This window comes from Grus americana, chromosome 3 (assembly GCF_028858705.1).
Source record: "Grus americana isolate bGruAme1 chromosome 3, bGruAme1.mat, whole genome shotgun sequence".
NCBI lineage: Eukaryota > Metazoa > Chordata > Aves > Gruiformes > Gruidae > Grus > Grus americana.
In genome coordinates, this window is record NC_072854.1 from 59,659,387 (window position 1) to 59,678,000 (window position 18,614).

An 18,614-nucleotide genomic window follows, 5' to 3' on the forward strand; every position below is an offset into this window, starting at 1 on the left:
GGAGAACAAACTTAATTGCAATTACTTCCACTCTGTGTATGAAGTTAAGTCTAAAAGCAAATTGTGTCTGCAGCAAAATTGGGTGTTCATCAAAGAATAAAGACTCCATATAAAATGCATTTAACACTTGCCAATGTATCATCAGCTAAATTGATTCTCATTTCCTACCTTTTTCAAGGCATTGATATGCTGCAGGGCATTGTGGTTATCATTATTATTTTACCATATGAAAGCTTAGATGCATTTGCCGCTTAAGTGATCTGCATCTCTGGCCTTGTTCCAGGTATCCTTTGCTCTTTCTTAAGGAGAAGCAGCATAAAGATTTTAGTAATTGGTGGACCTCTTTCTTGGAGGATTGGGTGTTGGGTTTTTTTTGGAAATACGCAGGAGAATTGAACATAGAGGAAGGGATTTGAAAAAGCCTCCCCAAGCTGTGGGAAAACTAAGATCTGAAATAAAGAAAGGCTAAAAGGTCATTTTGGTGGATGAGGCAGCCAGACTCTTGGGCTGGCACCCACCAGAGTTTCAGGCTGTGGGAGAAGAGGATGCCCAGGGAGGTCGCGGTCAGCTCGCACTACTCCTCATCCCTAGGGACAGTGGGGTTTGAGGCCAGGACCCGTCTGCATTTTGTCACAGGCACAGATACAACTAGTGCTCTATTCTGTTCTTTGTGTTGTATGGGATTTTTTTTTACTTATCAGCCATAAAGTTATTTGGTTTCAGGAAAGATCCCCAGTGCAATTAGAAAGAGATTGGGTTTTAAATTAATGCAGAATCCAGTACATTCGGACATAAAAAAATCTGGGACCACTGTAAGCAACATACTTTGCACTCCTTGCAATAGCTGCTGGACGATGGCTTTTTCCAGTCCTGCACAGCCTTCACCTTTGCGGTAGACTACAGCAAACAGGGAGATCACTAACAGCGTGCAGCACACTTCCCACGGTGAGAAGCTATGCCTTTAGGGACTCATTTGGGAAGAGAAAAAGTGCTGGAAAACAAATATATTTCTTTATCGAATTGGTCAATAAGCCTGTCTTCCCAGCTGTGGAGGAGAAAAGAACACAGGGACTCTTCTCCAGAACAACCTATAAAAAGACTGCAAAACTCAATTTTTTCTTGAAGAACCTATAGGTAGCATTTATTCTAACTTTTCTAGTGTGTATTTCATATTAAAATACTCAAGCCAGAAGCTTCATCATATGTTTTCTTACCTATTTCGGCTGCTTTTCCAAAGCTAAATAAATCTCATTACTTCTCATGTAGAGTAGTAACTTACTGAGCAGCATATACCGCATCCATTTCTTGTAGGCAGCCTTGCAATATGGAACATATGTTACAACCCAGCCAAGGCTCTTTCACCTTGTCCTTCTCCACAAACTTCATTTAAATTATCTAAGATTTCAAACAGTCTGTAAGGAAACATCCTGGGGCTCTCACTTCAGAGTTTAAGTCTTTCTGCCAGCCTTTCATCTTGTTTTCAGTTTGTTGCATCTACATTTATTTGACATTGAAGAGCATTTGTGACCCTTGGGCATCTCCTTCAATGTGTTCCTAGCACATGTTCTCCTGGGTGAAGCATACAGCACAGCATTTGGACCCTTCTCCTTCCTTCTCCTCACCATACTGCTAGAGACCCCAAGCCACGGGGTGCGGAGAGCCTGTGGGGCACTACAGCATCCAGGACCTTCTGGTGCTGAGCACACTGTGAGATCTAACAAACAGCCAGCATGAATAAATAGATACATTTTAAAAAACTGAAAGTCTACAGCTCCCTTCACATCTCTCTGAGGAATGGATTTGTAAGTATGTTTGTAGAATTATGCTAACAAATTAATTCAAACAGACTTCCCATGGCTAGAGGATGAAATCTGAAATCTGCAAAGCCATCATTTACACCAAAGTCCATTTTACAAACAACATATTTTGCTCATTTCTTTTTCTGTGTTCTGCTCTCTGCTCACCTACAAAACCATCAACACAGTATGGCTGAAGACAAGCTTGCCAAGGAAGATTTAGTATGTCATATAAGAGAAGGTATTTAGAAAAGGGAAAAATAGCACAGAATCCAACACACTCTAACTCTTCATAGAAGAGAGAATAAAACAAAATCAAAGCAAGCAGAGTCATAGTAAAAAACCCCAAAACCCCCCAAAAACCCCCCAAAACCCCCAACCCAAAGGTTGAACAAAAATGCTGAAGAAAATTTGCCAATTTCTGTTTCAATACACAGTTAAGGATGCTGTACAGCTTCCTAAAACTAGTAGATAACCAGAGTCTCTTGCTCATCCAATCATCCAAGCCTGTCCTGTGAGAGGCACTCATCATGATGCTGCCTCCTGGGGTTGTCCTCTCTCCTTGCTTGGACAGTAGTGAAAAGAGCAATTGTCTCAAGAGATGTTTGTAACGTGGGGTGCCTCCCTCATTTTGGGCAGTTATGGTCTTCCCAGAACATTGTATTTCTGAATTCTGTCACCAGACTGTGGGTTTTAACCCCAGCGCCATGGCAAAGAGACAAGACCACACTCCCCACTCCCACATGGACACTAGCTATGGTAACATTATTGGAAGATGAGTGTGGGAAAACTGATTTTTGACACCTTCCCTTTACTAGTTAATATTTAAGTTTAATTTCAAAAATCACTTCACTGCAGCACATTTCAGGAACCACCAGGACAGAATCTCAGTTACGCCGTACACACTGGATATGTGTAGATATTCCCATTTCCCTTAACACCTAGCATCTTCTATTGAGTTAACCAACCCCTCCCATATATTGTTGAGCTATTCTTTTTCTTCAGATCAAACACACCTAAACACATCGTTAACCAAACCTCTTCCTGTGCTGTTTCACATTGCTTTTAAAGCCCATACACCTTTAAAGAATTGGAAAGACCCTTAAAGAATTGGAAGGGAGTAGGCTTTTTCACCTCCTCCCCACCCCAGAGAAGCACTGGAAGGAACCTAAGAGAAGTTGCAGTTGTTTCACTTTGTAATTAAGTTATTGTCATCCTGCTTAACACACTCAGCAGACTGAATGACAACAGCAAGAGGCTTGCTGTCAGAGATGCCAGCTGATCCTGGCTCAAGTGAGATCAAGGATGGGATGTGTTGGTCCAGCCATTTAGTGTAAATTTGTAACTACTCCTTGAAATCTTTTCTGCTGAGAAGTTGACATGCATTATGGAGATAATACCATGTCCCATCCCTGCCTGCTTAGCTTCAGCCTGTGCTAAGATGTAGACGATAAAAGAGAAGGTAAAACACATCAGTTGAAAACAAGAATTAAAAAAATCACCAAACCAAAACAACAAAATTGAGCAACCTAAACTATATTTTGGAAAGAGCAGTGTAGAATGTCTATTTGTTGGATCCCAGTCATTGTCAAAGACCGTTGGAAGAAGAGGTAAAACAATCAGATAAGAGTAGAGTCTAGGCTGAAAAACACAGTCTTGAAAAGAGATGAGTATCTGTCCTCCTTAAATGTTTGTGTGGTCTTTGACAAGTCCAGAATAGACACCTCACCAGGAAACTGAAGGTAATGAGCAAGATCGGGACATCATGGTTCTGTGATGACTCTTTGCATGACCAAGTAGGTGTGTTACTTAAAGTCTTAAAAGTGAAGATGTGGAAAATGCAGGCTTGTATGTGTATAACATCAAAGTAATCCTCAGGTTTTATTCTCTTCTTTTCCCAGGGCCATCTGCTAATTAAATTCTTATTTTGGCATGCTGGACTGTAAACATAGATAACAACTTGCAGGGCATGTGCTCCTCCCCTACCCAATTTTTGCAATTTTCCCCAAACCCTAAATGGTGTAGGACTCTGAAGCTATTTCATTTATCAAGTTGGCTTATGTTTTCAAGACATTCAGAATTCTTCTCAGTCTTCAAAATCTTCCTTTACAGTGGCTCCCCTGAGGCCATAGCCAAGCACCTGCCTCTCGGAGTGCTCTCCCAAAATGCTTCCCCTCTCACCCCCCAGTCTCTAATGTTGCTTTTCTCAGTATAAATTTTCTTCTTCTAAGAAAAGAAAAGCAAAACCAAACCATAATTATGTTAAAACCCAAGCATCGGAAAGAAGCCTGCAAAGTAGCGTTTGGCTCTTGATTAACAGCGGAGTAGGGGCTGAGGCTATGTCTGTGAAACCATGCCTGAGCTACAACTTACTGTCACAGTTACTTTACTTCTCATTTGTTGCTTGTCCTCAAAACTAAGATAAGGACTATCTGAACGATCATGTTCAGCATTGCAGCAGTGTTGTTCTCCTGCTTTTCTTGATCAGCAGTGACAAATATGGTATGACAAAAATTGCACCTTGTGGGCTTCAAGGCAGCAAAATGCCTGAGTCCAAAAATCAAGTGGAGTTCACAGGTCATAAAACGAGGTATGTGAACTGATCCTCAAGTCTCTTGCCTGCGCTAAGCCTGTTTTTGTGGTATTACTATTTTTTAAATCTTTCATGATACCTACTCAGGTCTCTCCTTTACTGAAGGAGCTGCTCCCATAAGCTGCCCATTTCTTTCCTTGACACTGTCCCTTGCTCAGCATCTTTCATCCTCAGTGGCCTAAATCATCTGTTCAACTTCCCTTGAGCACAAGCACGCCATACACTCAGTATTTGAAACTTTTCCACTGACTGGGGCATTCAGGATTTTTATTTCCTTCCATATATTTCATAACTGCATGCTTTTGGGGAAGTTCCCATCCTGTCTAGATGTTTTTTGATACTCTCCATCCTGCCTATTCTTACATCCAAAGCCAGTGCTTTCTATGTTGTTGCCCAAATAACCAGCAAACAAGATTCCTATCTTGGTGCTGGTCCCAGTCAGTTCGCTGACTATTTTATTCTCTTTCTCTTGCACAAAGTTTATAAACCCCCCTGTGCGAAAGCAAAAGGCCTATTCCCTGGGCCTCTGCCCATTGCAGTTTCCCCCTGAGTACGCTATAGCATCCATCCTACCTGTACCTGCTGCCTTTAATCTACATAGCAACGCTTCACTTGTATTTAAGGACAGAGACTGCTGCAGGCTGTGACTCCGATTGCTTAAAGGACTATCGTCTTAGAAAGGGTCTGCGTTAAGCAAGGCTATTATTTGAAGTAAACAAGTGTCTGAAAGGAAGGCACACTGAAGTAGAAACAAAGCCTGCACTTCTTCCCTGTTTTTTAAAAGAAATTTTTAAAAGCCTTTGCCACAGACAAAACCACACAGCTATTTTCTCACAGCTGTAATTACGGCTCACTGTCACACTAGCTGAACCAGCTCATCTCGCTGGAGGAGAAATATTAGAAGAACCTAGACTATGCCTAGTGCTTTTATGCTCCATTTTTATCCTCATCCCTGAAGTTGTCTGACCTGTAAGAACTACTGCTCAAACACTGCTGTATGTCTTAATGTAAGGTAAGCTGGAAACCTTGATCATTTCAGAAGATGAAATTAAGCAGCAACCTATTTATACAGTTTAAACTGCATCAGCCAAAGCTTCGGTGATAAGATTTTGTGCAACAAAGGTTGGAGCAGTGCCACAGCTTCCTAAGTCTATGATTTCTGCCGAACTCAGAATGAGTTAACTAACTCGTTACACCCCTTCAGCAGGCAGTCTCAAGCATTTTCAGTAAATAGAGACAATTTTGTGTTGTTAATCTGTACCGTCAGCAAGTTTCATAACAACTTCATCCTGAAACTGTGGAAAAAGGCTACAGCACCAGGTTCTGTGCTGAAGGTAGTTTGGATTGTGGGTCCAGATGGGTTATACATTGTGCCCGCTCATGGATACAGCAACCAGATCAGAAAGACTAATATAACATGAGTAGAGAGAGTTAAATGTCCTTGACTGCAAATGAACTCGGGTTTCACCTGCTGGGACTTAAATCTACACACACAATTTGTAGCAAAAGAAATGTCTTTCAAAACTTTTCTGAAACTTACCATAGTTTGGTTTTAGGGCTGCTAGAAAGATAAGTTTGGTTTTAGGGCCGCTAGAAAAATGAACTCACTCTGGTTACCTCAAGAGAGAAACTTTAAATATACTGTAAGCTTTGGTTTCACGTTTGCTATGGGAGTGCAAAAAGACAGTAACTTTATTCAAAGTTTCAGGACTCGGCAAAATACTGCGTCACTTCAGTTACCATTCTACAAAAGATTAGATACACAAAGCAAAGACAAAAGTTTTCCACCGTGAAGTGGAAAGAGCTCACACTGGTCTGCACCTGGCAGGAAAATACACACGTACTATCACAATCTGGAGGTACTGTGTTTTGCCAGATGCCGTTTTGTGCTCATTACCAAAAAGCTCCAGGGTATTCCAAGGCTTGCAGAAAGATCATGTTTTGGTTCCATGTCCAGAAGAGAGGGTTTTGTTGCTGGTTTTTAGCATAGCCTCCATTTTTTTTTCTGCTTGCTTAGTGGGGATGTGAAAAATCTCTGAGCATATGGGGATTTCAAATTTATCTTGATATAATCTGTGAAGTCAGGACTATTTTCTGATCCAGATGGAAGCTAGAAAGGGTTACAAAAGACTATTGAAATCAAGCTTTTGTATCTCAACAAGGCACAAAAACATCTGTTCTTTGTTGGCCAAGACACAGTTAATAAACATTATTATTAGGTAAGCATCCTATTGTGCCTGTCATCATACATGTCAGTCTCTGCATAAATTAGGACTCTAAACCCAACAGCAGGGAAAGAATTAATTTCTGAGAAGCAGGGGCCAAAATAGTGTTTATGCCTGTCAAGCACTACCACAATCTCACATTATTCTTTGACTCAGGCTTAAAGAAAAAACATCCAGCAAGCTTAAAATAATTTAGAAACATTTCTATATTGTCAGCATATCAAATTTTGCTCAGACGCTCTGGTTTAAAAAAATAATAAAGACAAGGTTTTGCCGCATATAGTTGAAGGGAAATTTATGGGACTAATGCTCTGCATATTCTGAAAGTCTCATCCTCAGTACACGCAAACTGTTACTAACAGATTATTCAACCCCAAAAGGTAAAGACCTAAGTGAATATTCACAGATACCCTTGACTATCCTGGATCTGCAGAGGTTACAAGACCTTTGACTGGCTAACAAAGGAAGAGCACTAGCAATAAACCACCACAAAGGTTCTTTTGTGAGATTAGGATCACTTAACTCAATTCAGACCTGTACGTGACACAGGAAAGTACAGCAGAAAATGAGTTACTTTTCTTTTCAGTACAGAGCAGGGCACTATAAAAGCAGCTTTTACATCTATTTAAAGATCTCAGGGTTTCTTCTGACACAGCAGCGGAATGAAGCTTAAAAGAGGCCCTTTGTACAGTCATTTGTCGGTCCAGGTGGCCTGGCCACGCAATGATTCTGCAACATTTTTTCTCAGGCTGCCCCTTCCTTCTCCGCTAACGTTTCAATTCACGTTTGAGGCTCAATGACATAGCACTTGCCTACCAGTGCTTCCCCAGTTTGCTTTTTAGACCTTTGATTTTGGAAATTGTTAACCCATTTGAAAGAGCACACTCCTGCAGTAGCTTTTGCTTTCATGTTTCTCTAAAGAATATTGTGTTTCTTAATGTAGTACCTTGGGCAAGGCAAGGACGTACTGTGAACTACATAATTCTATTACCTGAGCGACTTCCTGAATGAAATAAATCCCAGTAACTGCTTGCATATACTGAGGATACTAAGCTTCAAGCTTCAAACTCGTGCCTGTGACTTTTCCAGGAAGGCAAAGCTTCTTTCAAACCTGTTGTTTCCTGATGGCAGCATTTACCTGGGAAGCAGGAAATGTAAATTCTAGGATCTCACCAACCAGCTGGGGTCTGATCTCTCGGGACCCAGATAAAAGTTCAAAAACTGGGTCTCTTCACACCTCCTTCTGCTGGAGCTGGGTTACTATGAAGAGGGAAGGCAGATTCAGAGGGCTAAAAAAGGAAAAAGAAAAAAAGAGAGAAGTTTCTCTCCATACAGGTTGCTGAGGTTTAGTAACTCTTGTTTTAGCAAACTTCAATCCCCATGACACTGCTTTAGACACTTCCAAGGATTTAAGGTGCTCGAGGACTGATACGGTCCTTCAGTGTTGGATCCTAAGATCTGATTATTTAGGGAAAATTCAGATGGTTTGAACACATCCCTAAGTTACCTCTTTGGTTACTGTTCTATATGAAATGAACCAAAGCCATCGAAGTGGCACTCGGAACTCCTCTCACTAGCAACTACGGGGACTAGGACACTGGAGTCACCACTCCTCAGTTTTAGAGCAAAGAATACCTTCTCATACAAAGCAATCTTCGTTTTTGGGAACTTGTTCGCTCCTTTGGTTCCTTTCATTATGTGAAATTAGACCAGTTTCAACTTCATTCATTTCAAATTTGAACCATCTCACACTTCTCCGCAGATGAAGTATTTTGTACCTCTTCTTTGTATTCTGTCTTGATGCCTGTTCACTCTCTGTATTTACTGCTTGTGTTGGTCCAGTCTTCATGTTCTGCCGCTGAGGAAAGCAGAGCCCATGTACCTTGCAGGCTGCAGCCACCTGACCAAATCTGTGCTAATATTTCAGCAAGGGTGGTAGCCAGCAGAAAGACATTGAGGAGTCCTGAAACCTATGGACTGCTCCAGGGCAGGAACTGCCAACATATTGCGATACTGGTGCTTGTGGCTTTTCACTGCCTCAGGGGGCAAAATATTTCCCTCTTCAAGGGATCCCCAAGGTTGGGAATACCTCTGTCCCTCCACTGCACACTCCCTTTATGAGAAATACCTCTTCTCCCTCTGGGCAGGTTTTCATAGTCCCCCTACTTCTCCTTCTGTCTTGCACAGGTCTGAAGCAGCATCTATCCGGGGGACCAGAGCTGGTGCTCCCAGAAAACAAAGCTGGCATTTGCTGCCACTGGGTGAGGTAAGAGAGGGGAGAGCTGCCACAATGAAAGCAAACTCTCTCTTCCTGATTTTATACTAAAAAGCTGATTCTAATATCTTTTGCCTTAAAGAACCTCAAGATATACCATTACTGGAAAATGATATTTCTGATCTGCTTCTCACACATCATATTCCCTCTGCATACTTTTCCCTGGCCTTGCAAGGAAGAACTTCCCCTAAGTTTTTTGATCATGAGCTACTGCAAAAGCCCCTTAGGTCACCAGAGTCAGCTGGAGTTACAGAAATGACGTGACTCTCAGAGTACTTGAACAACACAGGCAGAGTTCCCATTTGCAGAATAACCACCAGCAGCTGTAATGCCTTCTAGCTGAGGGGGATGCTCAATGGAGGACTCCTCTGCAGACACAGTGTTCTGCGATGCCAAGATCCATACTGGCATTTGCACCAGTCATGCTTAATGTACAGGAAAAACTAGACAGAAAGATCTTACCAAGGATGACAAAGTACTGATGGGGATGGACCCTGCTGTCCCCAACACACAAGCTTTCCCTGAAAATAACTAATTACCTAATGGTAATGCTACATTTTTGATCAGGAAAGAAAAAAACAAACCCAAACCTAAAAATAACTCTGGTCAGTATGGAATTTGGCTTTTGCATTCCACAATCCTAAGAGCTACTCATCTTATCTGTCAAAAAATTAATCTAGACTCCTAAACTAATCTTCTCAATGTCCTTTATGGACAACAGAGGAAAGTTCTTCCAGAGTCCAATTCATTTAGTCCCAGACACATGTCTGACAGGCAGGATGGATCAGCCTGTGGAGATGCTGCATTGTCCCCACAAACTGTGGGGACCAGAGCTAGCTTTGGACGATGCATTCAGCACTTTGCCAAAGTTAGCTGAACACCATTGACCTCACAGAGCGAGCTGGGAATGTTGCAATTCTTTTGCACACAGTTTATAATCCCCTTTCCAATGTGGCAAAAGAAAAAAAAAGAGGAATTTTGAGTAGTAAGAACCCAGACCCGGTGAAAGTTTTCAAACCTGACTTGTTTACCTTGCTGTTCATAGGCAGGAACTAACAACGAGTGACAAAAGAAAAAGGTTATTTTTAGGTCTGGAAGAGGTGGAGCTATGCACTACAGATGGGGCACTGAAAAAAAATCTGAGAAGTAGAATCTCTCTAAACATTTCTCTGCCATTTATAGTGTTGGATGGGTAATTCCATGTACCTGAAGTAAAGGAAGAAACCTGGGGCCTACAGATGACGTGGAGTCTTCTCAAATCCTGCCTGAAACACTGAGGTGAAAAATAATATAATATCCTTTTGAGATATTCCTTATAGAAATATATCAGTCTTCTGGACAAGAATGACTCCTTAGCAGGGACAGTAAGTGAGAGGGTATCAAAATAGAAAATAATATAAAATATTCTTTAAATAAAGGTTTAATTCACTCTTACTTTACAGAATATTTAGAAGCACCTTATCATTTTACTGCCAGTTCTAAAAAAGACCAACAAGAGACTGGAATGATTTTAGCTGGCAAAATAGGAAACCTTGTGAACAAATGGATACAAGCTAAGTGAAAGCACAGTAATATTTTGTACACCACAACTATAATCAGAATCTGGCATTGGTTTATTCAAATTTTGCTTTCTTGGAAGCAAAGCTTACATATTTGTAAACATCAAAATAAACATTGCTTAATTTTACAATTTGCTAAACAAATACTTTTTTACCCTGAAGGGCATATGCAGAGCCATCTATTTGTCTCACAGTTCTCCTGTTGACCTGTGCTTCAATATTTCTTTAAACAATTGGTTCTTTTACATTTTTAATGGTGCTTAAAAATTCCTTCCAATATTGTGCAAGTTATAGGCAAGGCCATGTTGATGTGTGCCCTTCCTTACGTAGTTTTTTGATCAGTACTTAACTAATGCAACTGTGAAAAACTATACATTTTCAGGAAAATGTTTTGATTTTGGTCCTGTAGTTAAAGACCTTCTATAACTGAGTTGTTTACATGGATTTGAATCACAAGCATGTACACAACAAAACCACTATACCAATGTTTCTTGGTGTATGCATAAAAAGTATGTCTTCTACTTACACTAAAACATACAAAAAATAAACTACAAAAATTGTTTACACTTGATTTCAGCAAAAAAAGCTTTCTTCAAGAAAAATGATTCTTCTTTTTTCAGCCATCAAAAAAGGAATGCAAGTAAACAATAAATACATGTGCTTTCTCCATATAGACATATTTACACTTGAGTCTTTGGCTTATGTTTAAGTTTCTTTATAAAGATCTTTATGTGATCCAGCCATCATTGCACATTAAAACAAAATAAGCCAGTTTTTTTTTTACTATATATAATATATATGCAACACTTGAAACGTATAAAGAATGAACCTTACTATCAATTTGCACTGTTATTGTACTTTAACAATGTATCAAAAGGAAAAAAAAAGAAAAATTAATACCATATAGGAAATATTGATACATGCAACAGATGGTCGCTCTACTGTAATTGAGAGACGGCTGCATATACAAACACTGAAAAGTCCTAATTTGCGCAAATCTCTTCTGACTCTGGTTTTCATTAAATAGTATTTATGTGGCACTAAATGTTGATACTGTATACAAGCATAGAAACAGATTGAGTTCTTTTATTAAGATACACAACTTCATAAGAAAAATACTTTGCATTTAAAATTTAAAATCCCTCCCACCCCCCTCTTCCCCTAAAATCTTTCTTCACAGGATCAAGAACTGTTGTCAAAACAGCTTATTGAGATTCATGTATTTGGTGAACTTTGTCACATCCATTCCAACTAAGAGGATTCCAAGTACTCCAGCGCAACATCGTAGCAGAAGCGATACTGCTCCTTTAAGGGGAAAGAGGAAAAAAAAAAGACAAGAAGTTAAATTAAGATTCTAAAGTATTAGCAGCAGTATCTACAAACAAGAATGGCCTTTGCTAGCTACTGTGCAATTTTAACTTCAAGCCTGACATACTTGGGTTTTCTCCCCCCCCCCCAGTATATTACCAGCTCTGATTTAAAAACTACCCTAACCAATGAACTGGAAAAAAAAACCTGACCATGAAATGCAATGATTTGCTTCTCTGATTTTTTCAGTTTCTGAACTGGTTTATCAAACACGAAAAGTTCTCCTATCAGTCAGAGCATTCTTGCAGTGAAAGCACCTCGACTCTGACATATCATTTATATTTAAGTTAGCTGATACTGAGCACTTAACCAGTGCCTGCTGCTTGGACAGCCAGGGAATGGCTAGGCAATGCTGAGCTGTGACACAAAGCTGCTCTGGGCCCACAGCTCATTTGTACAGTTGTGTCGATGTAACGTCCAAGAGATCAGATGCATATTTAAGAGAGAAGTCAAAACTGAAAATTTCATCATGGTTAGTATTTCTCCTTAACAAGGCTGCTGTTCAGAGCTGATACTGCGAGAGAGGGAGGAGGAAGGAGGGAGGAGAGGGCAAGTAGAAGAAAAAAAGCCAAGAAAATGAATTCAATCTCTATTGTCCTTGCGTCCTAACAAAACGAATCTGCTTTTGTGATTTATTTTTGTTTGCAAAGGAAGCCAGCGTGATCCATTAGCAGGAAGTGGTGAGGATATCTTAAAGGCTTTATTGCGCTGCTCATTTTTGTTATCTGATCATGTTGCTGAATGTAGGGCACATGACAGTGTTATATATTGGTTTTCCTGGTTTGTTTTCTAACTAACGACTCAACAGCTGCTGCTGTTCAAGAGTTCTGAATAAAACCCCACACAACAGAAACACGTAGCTACGGAAATTCAGTAACTGCAGATTAAAGCTTACAATGGAATTCAGGACAATTTTGAAACAAAATACAAGTTTGCAGACCATTCATCAGAAACACACACAATCTACCTTGGCCTCCCTTTACAGTGACACAAGTAATTTTCCATGTGATCTGACCTGCTTTCTTCATAGCAGTGAACTGAAATCCAGGCAGCAATTCAATATGTTGCGTCTCAGACGTCTATGGCACAGCAGACTGCAAAGTATTTGTGGCAAAACCAGCAATATCTAGCCCAATGTCACTGCTGCTACAGGATGCTATCTGTTAACATTTTAACCATTTTCTTAATTTATGTAGTGGCAAGGGATGGAAGTGATGCACAATAATTAATCAAATCATGCCACAGAAGCTACTTGATAGCAAGCAAACAGTGGCACCTGGATAAAAGGGCAATATGGGAAGAGGTAGCTACAGCCATTTTGCTCAATATGCAAGTTCACAAGGTCAAAAGCAATTTTCACTATGCATAAACTACAAAACGTTTTTAATTTCAGCTGGCATCCCTGACTTTTATGCTGTAGGCAGCCATCTGGCTGAAAAGAGACACTGGCTGCTGGCAGTGTGAGAGTCAAATGGCAGGAACTCCCAAACACCGTCTAACCTGCTTTCACATTCACCTACAGGAAGGAAAAAATCCACTTGGGAGAATTTTTTTAAGGACTTTCCACCCTGTTCAGTTTTTTGTGACTGAGCGATCACATGGACAGATATGCACTCATACTGTACGCATAAAGATTGACCAGAAGAGTGAAGGTTATTTTGAATTCTGGCAATGTACATGCAAATATTTAGTCTTGCGGTTTTGCTAATTCAGGCTCATATTGTTTATATTAGTTTACTGTTTATTACTTAGTTTAACTGTTGGACTCAATGATCTTAAGGGTCTTTCCCAACCTAAATGATTCTATGACTCTATATATTCATTTCCAACATACTAGATCCAGGTCTTTGATTTTAAAGTTCTGAGGCATCATTTTGATTACTAAAAATCTGAATAACAAACATTATCATTATTCGATACAGTTTCCAAAACAGCTGTTGTTATTAAGAAGCAAAATATTCACATCTCCATCTATTAATCTGGACTTTACAGCTTATTCCTACCAAGAAGAAATGCCTTGCTCCGTAAAATTTCGAGACAGTTTGTGTGAGCATAACCCGCTGCAACTTCTCTTCAAATAGACCAGGTTATTTTTGGGGATTACAGTACATTCTGTTAACTCAGAATGTTTTCTGTGAAAAGCACGGTAGCACTACAAGAAAAGTAGCAAAAAATGCTTAGCCTGACCTCTCATGATGCTGACTTGCGTGTGCACTCAATAAATGTCCCTTGCTTCTTGCTTAGATTTGCTCTGTTCTGTGGGCACAGGACTGAGAACGCAGCTCACGCAGCAAGAGAGCCCCCGGCTCCCGAGCTGTTGGCAGTAACCCTGACGGGCTGGTGCTTACCGGAGTTTCTACCATGTTGGGCTTACTGTTCCGCAAAGTCTTCACGGCATGGAAAACGTCCACCACGTTCTGCCTTTTTACCATCTCAACCACAATGCCGATGGCACAGAACATCCCGCTCCGGCCTCCGCCGTTTCTGTACACAAGGAAAAGAGCCGGTTAAATGTCACTATGGCGTAAGGGAGCATCCCAAATGCATTTCTGTTCTTTCACTCTGTAAGCACGAGTGATCCGTGAGTCCCACAGGAAGACCAGGCTTTGGCAATCTCCTTGCAGCTCCAGTGGGTTTGGTTGGAGACATTTGCTGTTTCTGACCTTCCTCTCAATTACTTCTTTTGAATTCTGCCCTTACATCCCACCATACTGCCCAGCTATAGCCTAATTTACACAGGCATTAGAAATAAAGAACTAAGTTCAATGGCAAGTACAACATTTTCCTCTTAGTTCGGGAAAGAGACTCACTTAAATTATCCTATGGTATGAGGATTATCTAGCCAGAGTAATGCCAAGGCATCACTGATTTGATATCTTGACCTTTGGGGACACTTCTGAACTATTTTAATCTTCATTTCAAAGACTTTAAGGTAGATATTTCTTCTTATTAATTTTAAATTAGCCAGAAGGTTCCACAGATAATGAGGAGGGGTGGGCAGAAAAAGGGCCACAAGTTAATTCTGAACATTTAAACAGAAGCTTTTTTTTAAAGTAAGGAGAAATGCATAATTCAATTTCTAAGTTTTAAACTTTGCATTTAAGTAAGGTAGGAGAGAGATTAGTCATTCTCTTCTTAGGGAGAAAAAGATGCTGCCTGGTCAAAACTCCCAAACCAGCTCCCATTTAAATATCAGGCTCAGATGAGCAGCCAGCGGTCATTTACCAACAATAGTTTTAGCATCATATACTGTATTATAGAACTTTTCTCTGATTTCATATACCCATAGCTTTCAGTCTAAAACCCTCAAAATACAGTAGGCCTTCTGGAAAAAATGCAACACACGATAGGCAAGAGATGCACAAACCCCAACCTTTTAGCATTCAGCATAGAAGACTTCCTTACTGAAACAGTACAAAAGAAATTCATCTGTACACATTTTGTACCTGAAAAACATACTATTATGAACAGAAGGAGACAATACACAGTGTCACTGTAGTATCATGTCCAAAATACTCATTCCCATGGTACCTTGACCTGACACAGACAAATTCTAAAGCTGACCAAAAGCCAACCCACAGTAGCAGTGGTAGGGTGGTTTTTTGTTTGGTTTTGTTTGTTTGTTTTTCATATAAAAGAAACAAGGGCATGTGCAAAAGAATGTAGCCATACGAACACTGCTTGAACTTAAAACAAGAACATATATATAAACATTTATTTGAAGAGCACCAATTTGACTTTCTCCCAATTACTCACAGGCAATGGATGATGGTCCGGCCCTCCCCTTCTTCACATTCCTCTTGCCATTTTTCAACCTGGAGAATTAACTTCAAGAAGGATCTCTTGGAAGCTGGTACATCTCTGTGAGAAGCCCATCCCAAATACTGGAATTGCTGCACCATCAGATAGCCCTCTTGTGGCTGAGGGAAACCAAGGAGCTTTAGGTCAATATGGCACCTTTACATCTTGGTTTAGAAAACCAAAAAATAAAACTAACATGAAACCTAAGTGTTTATATTATGGACAGATTCCAACGTGTATATACAGTGCATGGTAGGGTCTCCATTAACTCGTATCACTTGAGCTCAAGGAAGACGTCAAAAAAGGGAAAAAGGGTACTACATTGAAAACAACATCACAGTTTATCAATCATTAATGTAACCTATCCTGACTTCTAAATGGACAAATTCCCTAGATTCTATGTGTCAAAGGTTTTTATCCTTAATGTCAATAATCAATTTAAAACATCACCATTAAATTCTTAGACCTACAGAAATGAAGAGATATACCTCTGGCTCCCATGCATGAACTGAGCCCATTATAAATGAACAACAAGTAATATTGGTGCACAAATATGACCATTTTCCTTGAAGTCGTCCCTTTTTGTCAGACTATGATAATCGTGACAGCCTTGCTGCCAGTCTCTGAGCCTCCCATGTGCTAGATGCTACAGAGGGAGAGCTTTGAATAGAATTATACCGTCACAAGAAAGGCCTCAACAATTGGAAGAATAAATAGTCTATTCAGTTTCTTGGAGCTGAAGATGACAAAAAGGAGTAGGAATGTGGATTTTAGAAAAGGAAGAAGAGAGCAGAGAGATATTTAGAAGCAAGATGTAAAGGCGAAAAGGCATGGGAGACAAAGAGAAGCAGAGGTGTAGAAAATCAAAACTTCGTAAAAAAGAGATGGAAAAAGTAAAAATAAGAAATGAATTAAAAAAAAAAAGAGGAAGTCTCAAAATACAACAAAAAAAGCGCTATGGCGTAATATTTGCCAGTGTGCCTACACCTTAGCTTCCTGTAGTTTCCAAACAAGGTATGAAGAGCTGAAAACGTTTTTCTTAGCTCTGAATATAAGCAAAATGAAGGTTTGGATAAAATGCTGGCCACACGCAAACTGATCCCTGCACATTGAAAAATGAAAATGTGACCAAAATAAAATAAAAAACCCCTTTGTATACACAGTAATAAGTTTTTCCCACAGCTATTCTTCAACATTAATGAAAGTTAAACGTATACTCCAAGTAGCAACTGGTGGCATGTAAGTTCAGTATTGAACGAAAGGAAAAAAGTAATGGTAAGTAAAATGGGGATTGCTGGTTAATTGTACATATAATGGTGGCACAAGCACCTGTCACTCTTTACCTGTATGCAACATAAATGATTTATACAGCTAAATTAAAGGAGGAGGCACTGCATGGCAAACAGGGTTTGAGAAGATGCTGTGACAGTGTGAAGCACTATGGGACAAAGACAAGAAGGTGCAGGGTGTGAAAGAGCTGACAAGAATGCAAGACTGGCACTGCTACTGAAGTTGAGAAAAAAATGATAAATGTAGGTCGAGGCACAGAGGTGCAGAACCCTTCAGAAGCAGAGGAGCTTTCAGAATTTCTTCACACTCTGCTTTGCAGGGTGCCACAATCCTCCTTTTATGTTGTGGTTCTCACATCTTAGGCTAAGGTGCTGGTTGCATAACCAGCCTCAGCGCTCCTGTTCCTGATTCACCACAGATGATGTATTACAGAAGCTATGAATTAAATACCTGTCACTACATGTTCATTACAGGGATATTTCTTTCACTGCACACTGAACAAACAGAACACTTTTCATACATCTTCCACTCATCAGGGAGAACAGCACAGAACAACAGTCATTCACCTTACTGCTCCCTCTGCTTAACATGCAGCTGTAGAAAAGTACTATAGAAATTAGTATTAGGTGCCGATGCTTGACTGACTCTTTTCTGGGTAATGTCTTAAGAACATTAGTATTTTACTATTATTCAAAATTAAAAACTACAAGAGCCTAGAGAGTGTTAAAAATGACATATTTTTTCATTACATATTGTTACGATAATGCTTACTCTTGTTAGATTGCATATCCTGAAAATTCGGTTTATGACGTCGCAGTCCATTGAACACGACATGCATTCCACTTGGATGGGGCCATACCGCAGTATCCCTTCCTCGGGCCAGTATTGTGGGCAGCCCTGCGCCAGAGCAAAATGGGTATAATTAAATGGTAAGCTACAACTTGAGCATTGCTTTATTCTACTGCAGCCATCTCACCTCAGCTTTACTGAGCAACTCATGTTAATTGCTGTAAAGCAGAGAATAACTGTAAAATCACTGCACTGCTCTACATTTTGATCATGTAGTGCATCCAGAGTGATTAAAGTATGTGACAGTACATGGAAAACTCGAGCCCCAAACTAACCTGTGCTAAGTCGACTTCATTTAACATCACAAGGGAAGTACAGCCGTAGTCATACACTAATCTCCAGAAATCTTTCACAGTGTTTGGTAAAGGATGTTGCGTGACAATAAAAGCTGCTGGCTGCCTGTAGCTCTGTAAAGGCAAACGATTTTATTAGCACCGGTAGAGGAAGTACTTCATAACTTCCACTCAAACGCTGCAACAGAAAAAACATATTAATAGAACAAAGCTGCGACATCAATTACACCAGATTTCACCAAAGCTGATGTTAAAAATACATTGTTGTCTCCAGTAACAACAAAGAGGTTACTCTGCTCAGGGCTGCCTTCTGCTTCGTTACAGGCCAAGCCCTGTTGCAGCTCTGATACGCACGGGGCCCTGAAGATGCTCTTCAGGGCTCTGCTGAGCTGAGGCTTGGGCAACTCTGCTCCAGGCGCTGCGTCCAGGAGACCGAGCAGAAACCTTCTCCCTGTGTTGCAGAGAGGGGTGCAGAGGTCTCAGAGGGTCTCCCCATCCACTGCAGGTTACACGTGAGCTCTGTGACTGAACCGAGGACTAAGCTCAATCCCAAATTCTGTTTCAG

At 40.3% G+C, this 18,614-nt stretch overlaps 1 protein-coding gene across 9 annotated transcripts in view; it reads right to left on the reverse strand.

Moving 5' to 3' along the window:
- Window positions 1-10,311: 10,311 nt before the first annotated feature.
- Window positions 10,312-18,614, reverse strand: part of PTPRK (protein tyrosine phosphatase receptor type K) — a 416,921-nt gene continuing 408,618 nt past the window's right edge. For 5 of the 9 annotated variants that reach the window (XM_054820471.1, XM_054820468.1, XM_054820465.1 and 2 more), the window contains 5 exons: window positions 18,032-18,163; window positions 17,679-17,804; window positions 15,573-15,736; window positions 14,165-14,300; window positions 10,313-11,753 (listed from right to left, as the gene is read on the reverse strand). In XM_054820471.1, the coding sequence (XP_054676446.1) occupies window positions 11,700-11,753; window positions 14,165-14,300; window positions 15,573-15,736; window positions 17,679-17,804; window positions 18,032-18,163 (612 nt within the window). In that variant the 3' untranslated portion in view covers window positions 10,313-11,699. Of the gene's footprint in view, window positions 11,754-14,164; window positions 14,301-15,572; window positions 15,737-17,678; window positions 17,805-18,031; window positions 18,164-18,614 lie in introns of all 9 variants that reach the window. The other 4 variants (XM_054820474.1, XM_054820472.1, XM_054820473.1 and 1 more) reach the window with 2 other exon arrangements.